The sequence below is a fragment of the Cheilinus undulatus genome, linkage group 8, assembly GCF_018320785.1.
Source record: "Cheilinus undulatus linkage group 8, ASM1832078v1, whole genome shotgun sequence".
Classification (NCBI taxonomy): domain Eukaryota; kingdom Metazoa; phylum Chordata; class Actinopteri; order Labriformes; family Labridae; genus Cheilinus; species Cheilinus undulatus.
The window spans coordinates 4,058,930-4,074,771 of NC_054872.1; the positions used below are offsets into that span (position 1 = coordinate 4,058,930).

A 15,842-nucleotide genomic window follows, 5' to 3' on the forward strand; every position below is an offset into this window, starting at 1 on the left:
AGCGACACACGGCTACTTCCGTCATCACGTTACAGCGTCAGAAACAGACGCTAGAGGGCGCTGCTGACCCGTGAATTAAAAAGTAGGGAACTCCAGGGTTCTGTTATTTTTCCTTTTCTACTCATTTTTAAGATTAACCTAGTTATTTTTATTGGTTGATTATCACGCTCATTTCCCACTGTTACCTCTACATGATATTTTAGTGGTTTTATTTTTTGACCAGCTTTATAATAGAGATAGTAGGTAAACATCCTCATATGAGAAAAGAGACAAGATTGGATGAACCTTGTTTTATCCCCATTGGGTCTGGTTATCACAGCAGCTCTCAATGGAGACCAAAAAATCAGCAATAGTTACCAAAAAAAAAACGGAATCAGTAAGTAGGAGTGAAGATGTCAATGCATGTGTTGGACCATTGCTGCTAACACTCATTTAACGGTTTTGTCACCTTTCGTTGCCACCAGTCACCATTTTAGCCACTTTTTGCCAATTTTGACTCTTCCTTTGCTTCCTATGGCCCATTTTTGCTGCCATCTTTGCCCCTTTAACCACCTTATTGCCACTCCTAAATTATTTTGGCTCTGTTTTACCACTACAACTGTTCATTGCAAATTTTTTTGTCACTTTTCAACACATTTTTGCCATTTACCCCTGCTTTTTTCTAATCCATTTTGCCACTTTGAACCCATTTTGCCTCATTTCAACACTTTAACAGATGTGTGCACTTTTTGCCCTCTTTTTGCCACTTTTAAATACATTTTTTGCCCATCTTGCAAATTATGTATGCTTTTATTCACCTTTGACCCATTTTGATGCCTCTTTTTAAACTTTTTTTTTTTTACCCTTTTTGCCACTTTTTTTTGCCACCTTTCCGATTGTGCCACTTTTAACTCATGTTTCCACAATAAGCCCATTTGTGCTACTTGTGATCTAGTGTTGCCATTTATTTATTTTTTTGTTTTGTTTTTTAACCAATTTATGATACTTCCCTTTCAAAATAGCCTATTTTTTCCACTTTTTATCCAACTGTCGCCCATTTTTTTGCAACTTTTGATCAATTTCAGCCACTTTTTGCCCTCTTTTTTTAGCACTTTCCATCCATTTTTTGTCTGTTTTCCTTATTATTTTATTCAGTTTTTTTCAGTGAAGTTGGCTCATTTTCTTCTCCTTTCTTTTCTGACATCCAGACATTGGTGAACATCTTGGCTTAGCTTTTAAGTCTAGCATTACTATTTTAATTGTTTATATCAGTGGTTCTTAACCTTTTCAGCCCATGACCCCCAAAATAAAGATGTCCGAGACCAGGGACCCCCACTGGACCTGAAGGTGGATGAACACAGCCATGCACTTCTGGGGGGGGGGGGGGGGGGGGTTGTTTGTGGGGCCCAGCCAAACTGGGGGTCAGCAAAATCATGGTCCAAAATAAAGTTAAGGTGTGGCATTTTACATTTCATCTAAATAATAACCACTCTTATCAAAGAAACACATTTAAATTCATTTGTGTAGTAAGTAGCCCTCCTTTTGTTAATAACAGAAGAAAATAGGTTAAAAGTATCTAAAATGGGTGAATAATGGCAAAAAAAAAAGGTGGGAAAGGTGGTGAAATTGGATTTTAAAAGTAGTAGAAAAGGGTTAAAAGTGCCAAAAATTAGATAAAATTGGCAAAGAAAATCACCAAAAAATGGCAAAAATTGGTTTAAGGGGCACAAAGGGCATATAAGGTGGTAAAAGGGGATTAAAAAGTGGCTGAAATGGCATAAAAGGTTGCAAAGGTAGGTGGAAATTTGGTGAAACTGGATGAAAAATGGATATCAACTGGCTAGAAAGGGTTAGCTGAGGCAGAAATAGGCAGAAATGGGTTAAACTGGCAAAAATGAGCATATCAAATTTTGAAATATGGCATAAGAGTGGTAAAATAGTGGCAATAGTGGGTTAATAGTGGCAATAGTGAGTCAAAAGAGCCAGCAATAGGCAAAGAGTGGCAAGATTTGGTTTAGACATGGAAAAACAGGCAGAAAAAAAGCGGTGGAAAGGGTTTTAAAAAGACATAAAAAGGGTTCAAAGTGGCAAAAATGTGTTAATATTGGCAAAATTGGTGTTAAGAAGTGATGAAAATGGTTTAAAATTTGGCAAAAAATTGGCCCCTCTCAGAGTCTCGCGACCCCAAATGGGGTCCCGACCCCAGCGTTTGAGAACCCCTGGTTTATATCAGTGTACCTATCCACAATGTTAACATAGTCAATTAAAATGTAAGTCTGTTAAAAAAAAGGGAGGGGGTACATTTTGAAAGGGCTATAATGTACTGCAGAATCTATTGATGTTACTCATTTTTGTTGCATTGATAAGGATGGTTAGTATTCAGGTTTAAAATAAGGTTATAATATGGTCATATGATTTAGCTGACCTCTGCGGGCCCCCCTCTATCCCTCCCTTACAGCCTCGTCTCAAAGAAATGTTTCTTAATTTTGGATTTTTTTTTTAAATTCAGTTTCTCCAGCAGGTGGCGGTGTTTCATCCACTGTGAACCACGCAGCAGCCAAAAAAAAAAAAAAAAAAAAAAAAAAAAAAAGCCGAAGAAGAGAAGTCTGCTGCACGTGCGTCCACAGTGCTCCAGTCCGCTGATAGAGAAACACGGCGAAGGAGAGAAGAAGAAAGAGTGGGTTAATTTAACACTTTAGATCTGACACCATGAAGCCAGGTACAGTAAATATTCCTATAATTATGTTTAATAATGTTTTTAAATGATAGCTGGTTTGTTTCTGTTAACGTGTCTGCTGATGTTAGGGAGTTCCGGCCTACCCCGCCATGCTGCTAAACCCTCACTGTAGACTATGAGCTAAAAAGATCAGGTTTAAACTCTTTCTATGAACCGATGGGATCCAAAATGAATCTAAATATGATGTTAACTTGAATCAACAGATGCCTGGTTAGCTGTTAGCCGTTAGCACTGTCTCATATGCAGTAATGATAAACCACGTGTTGAGCTCTGTCTGTTCTGATCATCTGCACTAAAACGAGACATGCAGCAGAACCGGAGATAAGAATATTATTCTAAAATACCTGGTTAATCAGTCAGAGATGGTGGATTTATCTGTTTATTTGTCCTGTTTCTGTCTCGATGCTGAAGCTGTGAAGTTAGCGATAGCTCCTGTTAGCATGTTAGCTCAGGTGTGTGGTGAACTTTGCTCCCTGATTATAAATAAACCGGATTTAACTTGGTTTTCTTTTTGTAGTGACAATCAGACTAGTTTGTTATGAGCTCTACACCTCTACAGCTAAATGCTTGAGTTAAATGTTCGTTTTAAATGTCTCTAAATGATCCTGTGTGGATACCACGTGTTTAAATGGGTCTATAAGAATCAAAAATACCAAAGTTTAAGTCATTATCTGGTCTGAAAGTGTGCAGAGGTTTGCGTCTCTGCTTGAGTAATCCCTCTCCTGCTTCTGCACGCTTTTGTATTTGCAGAAAACCTTTTTAGCGCAGTTTAGCAGTTAATCATAATAACATAATGGAGAAATACTGCTCCCTCTTAGGTCCTCCTGGAGTCTCATCAGGAGTTATAATAGATCAGTGTTACTCAACCAAAGAGCCAAATTATTGGAAATTACCTTTGCAAGAGCCACAATCTAAGTGGTGAGAAGTGGCAAAAAGGGTTAAAGTGGCAGTGACAAAAAGTTAAAGGTGGCAAAAATGACCAAAAAGTGGCAAAAAATTGATGTAAAGTGGCAAAATAAGCATGAATGGCTACAACTGGGTAACAAGTGCAGTAATGGGGAGAAAAAGTGTCAAGAAAAGGGCAGAAAGCGGCAACAGTGGGTGAGAAGTGACAGAAAGTGAGCTAATGGTGCCAAAAACCAGCAAAAAAATATTAAAAGGGGCTAAAATGGGCACAAAGTTGGGGGGGAAATCAGAAAAAAGTATCATTTAACAGCAAAAGGCAGCTTTAATGGATGAAAATTGGCAGAAAATGGCAAAAAGGGAAACATTGCGAATTGAAGGAGGGGGGGCAAAAAGCAGCAAAAACTAGACGGAAATTGCAAAAATTGGCAAAATTGTGGCAGAAATTGATTAAAAGTGGCCAAAGTTTGAAAAAGGGGGGAAAATTCCAAGTAAGGGCAATGGAAATATACTGAGAAACAATAACAGTTGACAATCAATTTGACAAAGCCACACATTGAGTATCTCTGGAGTCGATTGTTTTCCGCAGCAGTTCTACATAAAATGTCACTTGAACGTTTGCATGATGCATTTCTCAATTAAAATTATATTTGGAACCATTTCAAGTTAAAGGAATAGCCTAATGCACGTTCTGTAGTACGAAAATTTCAGTAAGACATTGTAATTCAATCTAGATTTCACTTAATTTCCCAGTCACACCAACTGCTTGGACAGTAAGCAGGAGTTTGCAATGAAAACAGAGAAATCAGTCTTTGTTGGGTGTCTGGTGTGTTGAAACAGATGCTGGCATCATTTGGTCTTTATCAGAATCATACCAGAGTATGAAGTTCTGTCATCATGATAGCACTGGTTCCTGCTGAGTATATTAACAGAGCTGAAAATCTGATAGAGTTAGGTGTTTTGAACAATAAAAGTTTAACTAAACACCACAGAGGAGGAAATAAATGGACTGTTGTACAGATGAGAATCCTGTCATGCAGCTCCACAAAAGCCTTGTGGTGTTTAGTACTTAACAGAGTAAAAACAAGAAAAAGCATTTGGGCATTTGATTGTCTTAATCACTGCAGGTCATAGTTCAGTCTGCGTTACGCGCTGAGGTGGTTTCAAACCAGGATCTGAATCAAGTCGACCCAAAAGTCTGGTTCATTGGGTCAGTGTAAATGCAAGTATTTTGCTTTGAAATTAATCTTCAATTTTACCATCCCATGATCATGAAAACAAGATAACTGATCCTAAACAATCCCTGAAAGCTGCAGCAGAGAGGTAAACATTTTAGCATTTGTTCTGTGTTGCCACATGGGAGTAGCATTATCTCTTAAATGGAGCTTTTGTATGTATTTGATTTTTGTGATTTATTATTTTATCTGGGTGACATCCTGGGGCTCTTTGGAAACTTCTGGTTTGCCGTTCTGTCCATCTGGTGAAAGGTGGTTGGATGAGTTAAAAAGGAGACCGTCCAAGGTTAAATGAATCTCACTGCTCCCTAAAACTTGATAACAGGAAAACTGTCGTTTCAGTGGTCAGAGTCTTATTTTTAGTCATTTAAACTCAGAGGACAGAGCAGCAGCTTTAACTTTAGTCTCACTCAGAGGTAGACCTGGTCTCCATCAGTCCCCGTCCTGATGTTTGAGTCCACCATGAGCTGATGGTTCCTGTTTTGTGTTTCAGGGTTCAGCCCCCGAGGAGACCGAGGAGGATTCAGAGGAGGACGAGGAGGGAGAGGAGGGTTTAGTGACAGAGGAAGAGGAGGATTCAGAGGAGGACGAGGTGAGACACTGGGAGGATGCAGGATTATTATTAATATTATTATCATTATTATTTTGTTAAAAAAAGCGTTTGTTCTTTCAGGAGGAGGATTCAAGTCTCCAGACGGCGGAGGATTCCGGGGTCGGGGAGGTGGCAGAGGGGCCCCTAGAGGAAGAGGAGGCCGGGGAGGAGGGAGGGGAGGATTTGGAGGAGGGAAGAAGGTCCTGGTGGAGCCACACAGACATGAAGGTTTTTACAATGTTTAATACTCTGATCTTCATTCTTCCAGTGTTGGTGCTACTTAGATGTTGTCATTTTTCTATCTAACAGCTGTCTCAGATGTTAACGTCTGTATCATGACTGATTTTAATTTTAACGTCATGTTAACAAGTCGGTGCACAGTCTCTAACTCTGAGAATCTCGAGAAGAGAGGGCTCGCCTATTTTTACCGTGAGCCATCCCTCAGCCAGAGTAGAGAGGAAATGATGATTTATCTATCCTTTAGCAGATATGTATGTCCACGTTGGTAGAATATGTCAGAGGGAAGATGAACTGCCAGTTTGTGCTTAAGTTAAAATCCAGTTTGTCATTTCTGTGGAGAATTTAATATTATTTGCTTTAATTCTGAATTTTCCCAGCTCAGTTCTGTGATGAATCCGGTCACTGAAGAGAGATTTATTGAGGTAGGGCTGACTATAGAGAGGGTGACAGAATGGAGATACAGACATAAAGCACATATTCTAATATGAAAACAGTGGCGGCGTGAGCCGGAGGCGACACTGCAGCCGCCGCACAGTCAACACACACCTGTCATTGCCAAGGTTACACTCAGACTAGTTCATCTAGGGCTGTAACAGTGTTTGTATTAGTCCTCAACCTTCGCGGTTCAGTCACACCACAAATACCTCTGAATTCTTCCCACTGTCTCTGGTCTAAATGGAGAAAAATGTCATCATAGATGACAGTATTACCTGCTGATGGAGGTGGCAGGAATGCTCCTAAGTGTTAGCTAACCGCTTTAAAACAACCTTCAAAGAAGAGGAAGAAGCAGGCAAAACAAAAAAAATGAAGAAGAAAGATCTTCCATGCTGTTTTCTTTAAAGCAGGATTTAAAAGCAGAGAGGGTAACGCTTATACATTTTAAAGGCCAAACGCGGATATACAGAAGTAGTGAATAGCGACTACAAGTGACTAAGACCTCAACTGCGTCCCATCCTGTGTTTACATGAGCTGTTCTGTAGTCCTTCACTGATAAACATGAGTAAGGATTTTTCAAGAGTAAAACACTCTAGCCATTGTTTTCTACCTCTGTATATCAGCGTAAATCCTTTGCTTTGCTGTTTAATTACAGGTATGTGATGGCGTCATGGCACGTTGCATAAATCATTAATACGAACCCCTACAAAGGCTCTAAAATACATACTTTATTTTCTCAATTATGTTTTATTACTGCTGTTCTAAGGAGATATTAGCCTAGTGTTGACATGATACCAACATTTTAACTTTGATGCTGATATCTAGCTTAGTATCGCGATACTCAGTATTGAGGGATCAGAGGCAAGATGTTTATGTGCGATGTTCATATTGTGGAAACGATCATTTATGAATACCCTAAAGTGTAAATCATACATTTAGATACAGTTTTGATTGTTTGATTTATATTTTTGATATCTCTTTTTATTATCTATAATCAGTTATTTGGTTCTAGGTTTATTTGTTCTTATTTAGTGTGATTTTACAAAGCTAGGAGACTCACTGAGTATAAAAAGTTCATTTTTACTGATTTCTTTAATTCCCAACTTCAGGTACATTTAGGGTAGCAGCTACTCTGCTGTTAGATTTTTATTAAATCAAATGTGATTCTTTATAAACTGTGTATTTGATAATATTTAATACATAAAGTATTCTGTATTTTAGGTCTGCCCTGAACAATGCTCATATTATTCTAGACATAAAACAGATTCTATGAATCTATGAGCAGGCCTTTCACACTAGAACATTACTCCAGTGACCTAATCTTTGTATTTTTATTCAGGGCTCTATGTAAACTCAGTACATTGACAGGTTCACAGAGGGAGTGTGATATTTTATCTCTTTAACTAATTGTTTAATCTCACATTATAGAGCCACTGTAGTTCTATGTAACATACGTTAGCAGCCCTACTGTTAGCTGTTTAGCTATCAGTCATTTTAAAAGCACCTGAAGAGACTCCTCATAACTTTAGCATCATAAATTTGTCATTTTAGAGCTCATGTTTCTCTGTCAGGTCTGCTGCAGGATGGCGGTGATAGCGACAGATTTGCTAATGCTATGCTCATCATCTTCCTACCAGTGGGCTAGTCAGCTAGCTTCTACGCTAACCTGTTGTGTTAAATTTGACGGTGACAAAAACCCTTAAATGCAAAAATTCATCAGATTTGCAATACGAGTCAAAATCTTCACAATAAGATATTTTTAATGAATTGTTCAGCCCTTGTTTAACAATTAAAGTTAAGGAATAATCGCATATCAAATCACAATCGCTATATTGGGGAAAAAAATAGCTATTAGATTATTTTTCCAAAATTGTTCAGTACTAGTTTTTATACCAAAAGGTTCAAACTCATGCTACTCTACAGTCAAATGTAAAATAATAAATGAGAGGAAATCTGGAATTCGGCTTTTAAATTCAGGACTGTGTTTTCTTTTTTTATACCGACAAACTGAACTGTGACCTTTGAACTTTTACACCCCCAATTTCAGCCAATGATGGTGACCTTTTGTTGCATTTGCTAGTTCATATTTACGGCCACTTTGTTTTGGGTGTCAGTTTTATGAATTAGTTCCAGAGTGTAAATTATCAATAACTCCACTGTTTCCTGTCATGTAAACTCATAATAAGCAGTTCTACTGAGTGTGGAGGTTTTTGCACATGCTCAGTCAGCATCCATGTGTAAGAAACCCCAATAACAGTGAAGACCTTCTAAGTTCTTTTGTCCACACTTTCTCTAAATGTCCTCTCTCTGTAGTTCATGCTCCCTCAGATCAGCGCCCCCACCTCAAACGTCGGCGTTGAGTGTTGTCAGTCTCAGTGGTCCATTCTTCTGTAAACTTGGCCTAAAATACAGACCTTTTCCTTAATCCACTGTAGTTTTGTGCTAATGTGTAACGGATTTTGTGTTTGTGTGTTTTCAGGCGTGTTTATCTGCAGAGGAAAAGAAGACGCTCTGGTGACAAAGAATATGGTAGTTGGAGAGTCTGTGTACGGAGAGAAGAGGATCAGCGTGGAGGTGAGACGGAGTTTGATTTACTTCATTACTGAACAAGTATCTGTCTGTTAAATACAGCTGGTTTAGGGTCACTTTAGGGTCACAGAGATGCTGTACATTATGATTCTACTTGTTGAGTCAGATATAGGTGTAAAATAATTTACTAGTCCGCACAGTCAGTCCACAAAGTTCAAACTGGTACTGGATCAGGACTCGGTATTGGCCGATATCCAACACCTTGGTATACCACCTTTTAGCGCTAACATTTAGCATGGCTAAACGAAGCAAAATATAAAGCTAGACCAAACAGTATTTGATCGGTGCATAAACTTGTGTACTCATGGTGTAGTGATCTGAACCAATCACAGATCAGCTGTTTTTTCAGTAGCCATCGCAGCAACAATTCTAAAAGGGTCCGGAGCATCTTTTTAATTTCCAGTTTGGTATTTCTTGTCATGGCAGCGGCTGCTCTTCATATCTGTGGCATATTCATCTCATGACAGTTTTTACCTCTTGTCATGATTCGATCTTGTGAGATCTCATTGCATCCTTATTACTGAGACAACCAAAGACACATGTGACGTGTAGCCACCATTCAACACGGTCACTTCTTAAATGTTAACACCGGCCTTTGATTTTAAAAAAGACAGTAGTTCCTGTTATTCTTATACGTTAGACTTCCTTCATATCTTTGATTCTAGAATCCACAAGGAGTCTTTAAACTTTTCTTTTTAGGAAACGAGAAAGTCTTAGTGACTCAACGCTCCATAAACAGTGTAAGAAGTCAGTATGTCAAATACAGTAATGTAAATATTATAGACACTGAGAGCTAGCGCTGCTAATGCTAACAACAGAGCCACACAGCAGTATCATCCAGAGAAGGTGGAGCAGTAAAAATATCAGCACCGGGTTTACTGAGCTCAAAGACTGGATGTAATAATTTAATTTAAAAATACAGATTATTGAAAATTTTGAATTGATTCAGAAAAGCAGAAATAAATAAATGTGATTCTGACTAGTATCATTTTTTCCAGCACTTCTGAAGTTTAATGAAGGGTTGTTCCAATACCAGTATCAGTACTGGTACTGGTGAGTACACGAGTTTATGCACCGATCCGATACAGGTTGGTTTAGCTTCGTGTTTTGCTTCGTTCAGCCATGCTAAATGTTAGCGCTAAAAGCTGTAAGTCAATTCTTCTTCGCTGCCAGCAAACACTGCATGCACGAGCTACCGTTTTTAGAGCAGAGAAGAAGAACCAAAGGACCCACTACAGCAGCAAAGTATGGTGGCTGTGGGATAGTTTTTCTCTGAATATGATCATTAAAATGCCTTGTTGTACATGACAAAAAGTGACATAGTTTATCAAAAGTTAAATAACTTTTGAACTATAAATCGTTGCTCCTTGCTTGTTTTTCCTCTTGAAGCTAGCTGTTGTTCCTTCCCATCAAAGCTGTTGATGCCTTTGAATCCCTTCCAGCAGTATTTTTAACAAGCCTGGAACTTGTGACTTTTTGGGACTTTAATGATTAAATCCACACCATTAAACCAGATGTTGATACCGTCAGATGTTGTGTCCATTTTAATCCAGCAACGATCATTTATTACCGCTAGCTTGAACGTTGCCATATTGTTCACCCTGGGTGAGGGTCTGTTGGCCAATAGCAGGCTGTTCCATAAGGTATCAGGAAGGAAAAAAGGGAATTGGAACATCTCTAAAAATTAGACTGGTGATAAAAATGAGTCTATGGTGAGAAAGATTAGACTGTGGCAATAAAAAAAAACTAGACTATGGAGATAAAGAAGATGTCTGTTTGTAGTGGAGGTGTCAGGTTGGATTTATGTGGACTCTGGTAGAAGAGCTGTACATTTACATCTTAGTGAACACGGCTTCTGTTTCTTCTGTTTTTATGTCCTGTAATGTCTGTTTTTATGGTTAAATGTTTTATTTTTCTGTCCTTCAGGAGGGAGAAGCAAAGACGGAGTACAGAGCATGGAACCCGTTCAGATCGAAGCTGGCGGCGGCCATCTTGGGAGGAATTGACCAGATCCACATCAAGCCGGGGGCGAAGGTCATGTACCTGGGAGCAGCTTCAGGAACTACAGTGTCCCATGTGTCTGACATTGTGGGGCCGGTCAGTACTGCACATGCTCAGAAACCACGTATTGTCAGGATGAAAGGTTGGGTTCTACTGTGAATGCATTTGACTCAGCTGATGTGTTCTACCGTGTTACAGGAGGGTTTGGTGTACGCTGTGGAGTTCTCTCATCGATCAGGTCGTGATCTTCTCAACGTGGCGAAGAAACGCACGAACATCATTCCCATCATCGAAGACGCTCGACACCCGCACAAATACCGCATGCTGGTTGGTGAGTAGAGCTCTTAAACGCCTTAAACCTTCTATTAATAGAAAAACATCCTGATGGGACCTTCAGTTTAGATTAACATTAAAATCACCATGATACCTGATATCTACCATGGTATCACAAGGATGATAGGCAAGAACATCGCTGGGAATGGGCAGGAACATCACTAGGAATGGGCAGGAACATCAGTAGGATAGAAAGGAACATCAGGAGGATAGAAAGGAACATCAGTAGGAATGGGCAGGAACATTACTAGGAATGGGCAGGAACATCGCTAGGAATGAATAGGAACATCACTAGGAATGGGACAGGAACATAATGAGGAATGGGACAGGAACATCACAAGGAATGGGCAGGAACCTCACGAGGAATGGGCAGGAACATCACTAAAAAATGGACAGGAGTATCACCAGTTGTGGGTTAGGAACCTCACGAGGAATGGGCAGGAACATGACTAGGAATGGACTCGAGTAACACGAGTTGTGGGTTAGGAACCTCACGAGGAATGGGCAGGAACATCACTACGAATGGACAGCAGTAACACAAGTTGTGGGTAAGGGACCTCACAAGTAATGGGCAGGAACATCACTAGGAATGGGTTAGGTACGTCACAAGGAATGGACAGGAACATCACTAGGATAGACAGGAACATGACTAGGATAGACAGGGACATCACTAGGAATGGGTTAGGCACATCACGAGGAGTGGGCAGGAACATCACAAGGAATGGGCAGGAACATCACAAGGAATGGGCAGGAACATCACTAGGAATGGGTTAGGCACATCACTAGGAATGGGCAGGAACATCACTAGGAATGGGTTAGGCACATCACTAGGAATGGGCAGGAACATCACTAGGAATGGGTTAGGCACATCACTAGGAATGGGCAGGAACATCACTAGGAATGGGCAGGAACATCACTAGGAATGGGTTAGGCACATCACTAGGAATGGGCAGGAACATCACTAGGAATGGGCAGACACATCACTAGGAATGGGCAGGAACATCACTAGGAATGGGCAGGAACATCAGAAGGAACAGGCTCCTGGTTAACGGCTCCTGTTTGTCTGTAGGTATGGTGGACGTGATCTTTGCTGACGTTGCTCAGCCTGATCAGACGAGAATCGTCGCTCTGAACGCTCACAACTTCCTGAGGAACGGCGGACACTTCGTCATCTCCATCAAGGTTCGACAAGATCTTGTGTCAAAATATTAAAATTTTACTAACAACGCTCGTCATGTCATGAGTCTCATGAAACTGTTTGTCTGTACAGGCTAACTGCATCGACTCGACGGCGGCGCCTGAAGCCGTGTTTGCTTCAGAGGTGAAGAAGATGAGCGCTGAGAACATGAAGCCTCAGGAGCAGCTCACACTGGAGCCGTACGAGAGAGACCACGCCGTGGTCGTCGGCATCTACAGGTATGACGTCACACTGGGGTTTTAAAACAGGGTTTCCTTCTCCAAGCTCACCATATTAATATCCACACAAAACAGCCTCTGAACCACAATAGTAGCACTTATTTCAGTCGGAGCTGATTATCTGGTAATTTTGTCGTAAATAGTGGATATCTAGTCATTCCTAAAGATTACGGTGTTGTAGTAATAATTGGCATTTTGCAAGTTATAACTGGAAATATGGTAAAATTAAGGAAGTAGTGATAATGTATCCATTACGTGATTCCTTGTAATATTGTGGTAAATCTCTGGCATTTAAGGTGGTATTTTGTTACAACCCAAACTGCCTAGCCCTAGAAAAATAACTAATAATTTTCAGGAAGGAGTTGCTTAAATTTAGAGGGCCAAAATAAATTATCTTGTTTCTAAGAAATTACTTGGTAAAATACCACCTGATCAACAGAGATTTGCCACAAGATTATGAGGGTTATGGTTGGGGAATAATACCACCAGATCTTTGAAGAACAGCCACAATATTACTTGGAATAAAATAATAAATGTATTATTACTTTATAGTTCCTCAACATTACCATCCTATTCTAGAGAAACTACTTGATAATAACTACTCCTTACTATAAAATTACTAGGTTATTAGGGCCCACTAAAATAAAAAAAAAAATTCATCAGCTTAATCTGTAACAGGCTCCTCGTTGGACCCTCTGATTGTGTGGATCAGTGGTTCTCAACTGGTCAGGCACCAGGACCTTCCTCTGCCCCCTTAAGAGAAATTGGGACACACATTTTTGAAAACCACTCAAATTTCTATCAAAAAAATATTAGTTTAGATCATAAATGGACAACATATACTATCAAAGAGCAGAGACTAAAGAGGCATGTTTATGCAGCACATAATTACAGAAGAAATGCCCTAATGCATTTTATTTTACCATTTTTCCCCAAATAATAAAAAACATGGTATTTTCTTCTCTTCTTTTCTTAGCAAAACCAGCTTTGCTCTGAATGCTCAAGTGGATAAATAAGTTGATATCATGAGGAAAAGGAAAGAACCTCACACATCAGAGAAAAACATTTTAAAAATGTATGGAAATATGGAATGTTCTCAGGGCTTTTGGACTTCTGCCTCATTTTTTTCATGGCACATTGGTGACCCACTGGAAACCACTTCAAGACCCACTTTTGGGTCCTGACCCACCATTTGAGAACCACTGGTCTTGATGACCTTAAAAATCAACATGACGAGCTTTACGATGCATTATTGATTATTTTTATCCTCATTTAGTTGTACGGGAATTAACAGCTGACTCAGACATTTGTCTGCATTAACTCACAGCGATAACTATTAACAGGATCACTTGATCCAGCCGGTGCCGTTTCATTTATGAGGATATATCAGACCACACGCCACTACTTACCACTTTATTTGCATTTACTACTGTAGAAAACTGTCGTACCGCTGTCTTCCTACTATAAGCTAACTGCTAAGCCACTGCTGAGCTTCTCATATTTACATCCGGGGAAGTGCCAGAGAGGAAAGCAGCGGCCTCTAGTGGCAGGAGGTTCATTACAGTTTAAAAGAGCATTATAGACCAGGATTTCAAACCTATGTTTATAAAAAATGATAGGTAATTAGTTTAACCAACTAGTAAATCCCATACCAGCTAATTTGATAAACGATTTTAATTGTTTTACCGATTAACTGTGTGCATCCCATTCGCCATCACTGTTGCCTCCTGTCCTAAATCTCCTTTTCTACTTTTAAATCCTCCTGTTTTGTTTCTCCGCTAGCTTCCAAGACTATGAAGCAAAGTGGTGCTGAGCCCTCTTCTTTTGTAGTGTTTTTTTTTTTTTAATTTAATCTTAAAATGGTGATAAATTTGACTTTTCTTATACAGAACGTCTAAAATCTGAAATTTTGCTCTATATTTGGATGGAATCGTCAGTAGTTTCAGCTCCACGCCCTCCCATACCTCCACATACATACATGACGCCGGCTCTGTCACATTTAACACGCCTTCTTTCTTTCCTCAGACCTCCACCCAAACAGAAGAAATGAGGACCATGGACAACCGTCTCCAGCCACCGCCGGCTTTTTGTTCTGTCAGTGTTTGTCTCCACAACTCCACCGTCCTGAAGATCTCAGCTGGACACAATGAGTCCGGACTCTGAAAATGTCTGACTCTCCTGCTACCACATGGTTTAACATGATTCCATCTTTTACGTTGATTTATAGTATTCAAACGTGCAAAAACAAAGAGAGAAAAAGCGGCTGAACATCAGAAATGGCATCAAGTCGCCTGAACACCCTCCAGTTAACACATCCAATCCAGCCAGTGCAGTTGAGGCTGTCTGCAGGAGTTTATCCACCATTTTTCATTTTCCAGAACAATCGAATGCTCAGTTTTGGGTGTTTTGGACTTCTGTTTTTCTTTGTAATGTGGTATTTAATTTTCATTAGTTACGTTAAAGTTTAAACTTCTGCTATCATGATCAAGTCTGACTCTCTTCCTAACAGCTTATTGTGCTTTAATTTTTTTTAATCTTTGCCCTATACCGATCCATTACATCTAAACCACACAGCAGGAGGATTACTGAAAATGTACATGATGGAGCGCTTGAGAAATGTATTTTTCCTCTTGTGTGTTTTTTCTTCTTTATTTTTATCTGTGCAGCCTCTCTGTGCTGTTGTCTAGTTTTTTAAGCAGAGTTTACATGAAAAAATCAACTAAAAGTCATTTTATATAGCAGCACAGCCATAAGACAATATGTTTTCTGCTGAAACTGCTCTGTAAAACCAATGTCTACTTTGGTTTAAAGAAAGATACTTTTTATTTCACCCATGTCTGATCCATTACGAATCATGAAGCGTCCACACCCTCTCTGCCATCTTTGACACGCTGTCTGCGAACGTCTCAGCTCATGTACAGTAAATCTGAACCCCTAATATCTCTGATAACACCCGTTCGTTTGTAGGGAAGCCGTACGGCACTGATGTTTGGTGGTGAGCCGGTAAACTTGATTCTGTGTACAGATATATCCGTGGTGAGTTTTTCACCCTGACTAGTAGTTTAATACTAGAACTGTAAGGTTTTTTTGTTGTTGTATGAAGAGGAATGGTTGTACCTTACAACAGTTTATTCTTGAAAAAAGTTTGTTTTTGACATGATGGATGACTTTGTTTTAATAAAATGTTTATTATTCTTGTTAATGGTTTGTTTTCAGTCCGGTTCCTGAGTTGATGATGAATCAGTGAATGGTAGACGTAGAGATGGACAAATTCAACAACAGTGTCATAGTCTGAGCTGTCAAATAATCAGAATATTGGGATTAATCTCAGAATGTCAGTGGTTAGTCAGGATTCATCACATCCTTATCGCATTTAAAACTA

The 15,842-nt window shown here is 39.5% G+C and overlaps 1 protein-coding gene across 1 annotated transcript; it reads left to right on the plus strand.

Moving 5' to 3' along the window:
* Positions 1-2,576: 2,576 nt before the first annotated feature.
* fbl (fibrillarin) lies at positions 2,577-15,662 on the plus strand. The gene is made up of 9 exons (XM_041794423.1): positions 2,577-2,698; positions 5,348-5,446; positions 5,528-5,674; positions 8,601-8,695; positions 10,637-10,807; positions 10,910-11,042; positions 12,114-12,226; positions 12,315-12,460; positions 14,486-15,662. The coding sequence occupies exons 1-9, from the start codon at positions 2,689-2,691 to the stop codon at positions 14,508-14,510; spliced, it is 939 nt and encodes a 312-aa protein (XP_041650357.1). The 5' UTR covers positions 2,577-2,688; the 3' UTR covers positions 14,511-15,662.
* Positions 15,663-15,842: the final 180 nt, after the last annotated feature.

Bases quoted from the DNA above. Each gene is read 5' to 3' on its own strand.
- fbl (XM_041794423.1), top strand. The intron at 5,675-8,600 runs GTTTTTACAATG...GTGTGTTTTCAG, and splicing joins GGAGCCACACAGACATGAAG to GCGTGTTTATCTGCAGAGGA. The intron at 12,461-14,485 runs GTATGACGTCAC...TTCTTTCCTCAG, and splicing joins GTGGTCGTCGGCATCTACAG to ACCTCCACCCAAACAGAAGA.